Here is a 1,897-nt window from a genome sequence, read left to right on the forward strand (position 1 = left end):
ACTGCTGTAAGAGTATAACCAGGAAGCGAGGTAGGAGGGCAAAATAGATTTAGCGCCACCACAGCAGGGGAGGGAGAATTACATCCAGGAGCAAATAAATAAAAATAGACCGGAGGGGGGAAAAAACATGAATCGATTATCTTGCGGACGTATCGATGCATCGGATCGTCGGCTGTTGTATCGATGCATCGATACAAATCGATCATTATTTACACCCCTATTAAACAGAAAGACATTTCCAGCTCAATCAGGTTAGTGTGAGCTGCCTTCTGCTGTGGCAAACTGGGGGTTCAAGTAGAGAAAGTAGACGTACAAGACAAACATAGAAGCTCTGATCTATAAATCCTTTCTATGTTAGAAAGGGAAAGAGACGGTTAACCAGATGAGCTCTGAGCCAGGCTTTCATGTAAAAGGGATTAAGGAGAACAAATAAAGTAACTTACAGTAAGAGCTAAGCTCATTGCTATGTCTGGGAGAGAAACGGGACTAAACAATAGAAAAACAGGCCCAATTCTATCATCTATAATCAGAGGTGTTGATGGCAGCGTTTCCGATTACATTTCTCTCCTGCATGGTGTCACAGCCAAACAGGAACAGAACAGATGAAGCTACTATGTGAACAAAAAGGAGAAGGAGCATAAGGTTAGCTGTTAAAATAATAACAGTGCAAATTGAAGAATAGTGATAGAATGATGAAAGGCGGTCCCTATGTCCTCCAGCAGCCTAAGCCTATAGCAGCATATAGAGATAGTTCAGGATGACCTCAGCCACTCCAACTATAAGCTTTGTCAAAAAGGGAACATTTTAAGCCTAGTCTTAAAAGTTGATGGAACAGAAAAATAAAATCAGCTGTTCAGTCCCACAATTTACTCTTGAATCCGAAATCTTCCCCCCGAAAAACCTAATCTGTTCAATAATGTAGTAGGTAATGTTTTTAAGAGCTCTGTTTGGGTGAGTATATTCAATCAAATGTCGGTGTCCTTTTAAAAAAAAAAACAAGTTTTGCTTAAATATCCTTATACAGCTAATCAAAGACCGCCACAGGTGCATAAAGAAATAATCCAGCAGGAAGAATATGAGGGGGGCCAAATTATTTATCAGTCTAAAGATCTCCTTGTTTCTCTCCATCCCCTGATCTCCCTCACTAGGACGTGAAGAAGTGCTTGGATGCATTAGATGAAATCGGCTCCCTTCAGGTGACGACTCAGCACCTGCAGAGACACAGTGAACTTATTGCAACGCTCAAAAAGGTAGAACTGCAGAGTTTGGTTTGTCATTATAGCCTATATAGACCTCTGACGTGCTGCTGATCCTGTTTATCATCCAGATCCGGAGGTTCAAGGCCAGCCAGGACATCATGGACAAAGCCTCCATGTTGTACAACAAGTTTAAGACCATGTTTCTGGTGGGGGAAGGCGAGTGCGTGCTCAGCCAGGTGCTGAACAAGTCCTTAGCTGAGCAGAGGCAGCATGAAGAGGCCAAGAAAGGAGCTCTGAAGAGAGTGGAGCACGTCAAGGACGGCAGCACAGGTAGAGTTCAGAAGAAGCTCTTATCATTTTAAAAGGGGGAAACCTGCTTGCATTCATCACGCCTTAAAATCCAGTCATTAAATATTACATGGCATCAATGACATTTAAAATTAGAAATCAGGCTTTTAGAGGAGAAGTCAGCAAAAGAATAACCAATGGATAATTATACCTAAAACTAATACATTCGCGTTGATTTAATGAATTTAGTGTTAATCAGTAAAAAAATAAAAACAACAATTTTCGTCGTGATCACAGAGTCTGGGAGCGGCCATTTTTGCCTAAATATAGTAACACCTCTGCTGACATCCTCCAGCAATGACGTCATGGTGCGGTAAGCCTAGCGCCATTCTCCCCGCTTTACAAGCAAA

The 1,897-nt window shown here is 41.8% G+C and overlaps 1 protein-coding gene across 2 annotated transcripts in view; it reads left to right on the plus strand.

Moving 5' to 3' along the window:
• The window catches only part of LOC107088944 (PC4 and SFRS1-interacting protein-like), an 18,167-nt gene that overhangs the window by 10,454 nt on the left and 5,816 nt on the right, over positions 1–1,897 (plus strand). For both annotated transcript variants that reach the window (XM_015381410.1, XM_015381411.1), the window contains 2 exons: positions 1,149–1,250; positions 1,328–1,529. In XM_015381410.1, coding sequence (XP_015236896.1) covers positions 1,149–1,250; positions 1,328–1,529 — 304 coding nt within the window. The remainder of the gene's footprint in view (positions 1–1,148; positions 1,251–1,327; positions 1,530–1,897) is intronic.

Source organism: Cyprinodon variegatus, unplaced genomic scaffold, assembly GCF_000732505.1.
Source record: "Cyprinodon variegatus isolate N-32 unplaced genomic scaffold, C_variegatus-1.0 Scaffold233, whole genome shotgun sequence".
Lineage (NCBI taxonomy): Eukaryota > Metazoa > Chordata > Actinopteri > Cyprinodontiformes > Cyprinodontidae > Cyprinodon > Cyprinodon variegatus.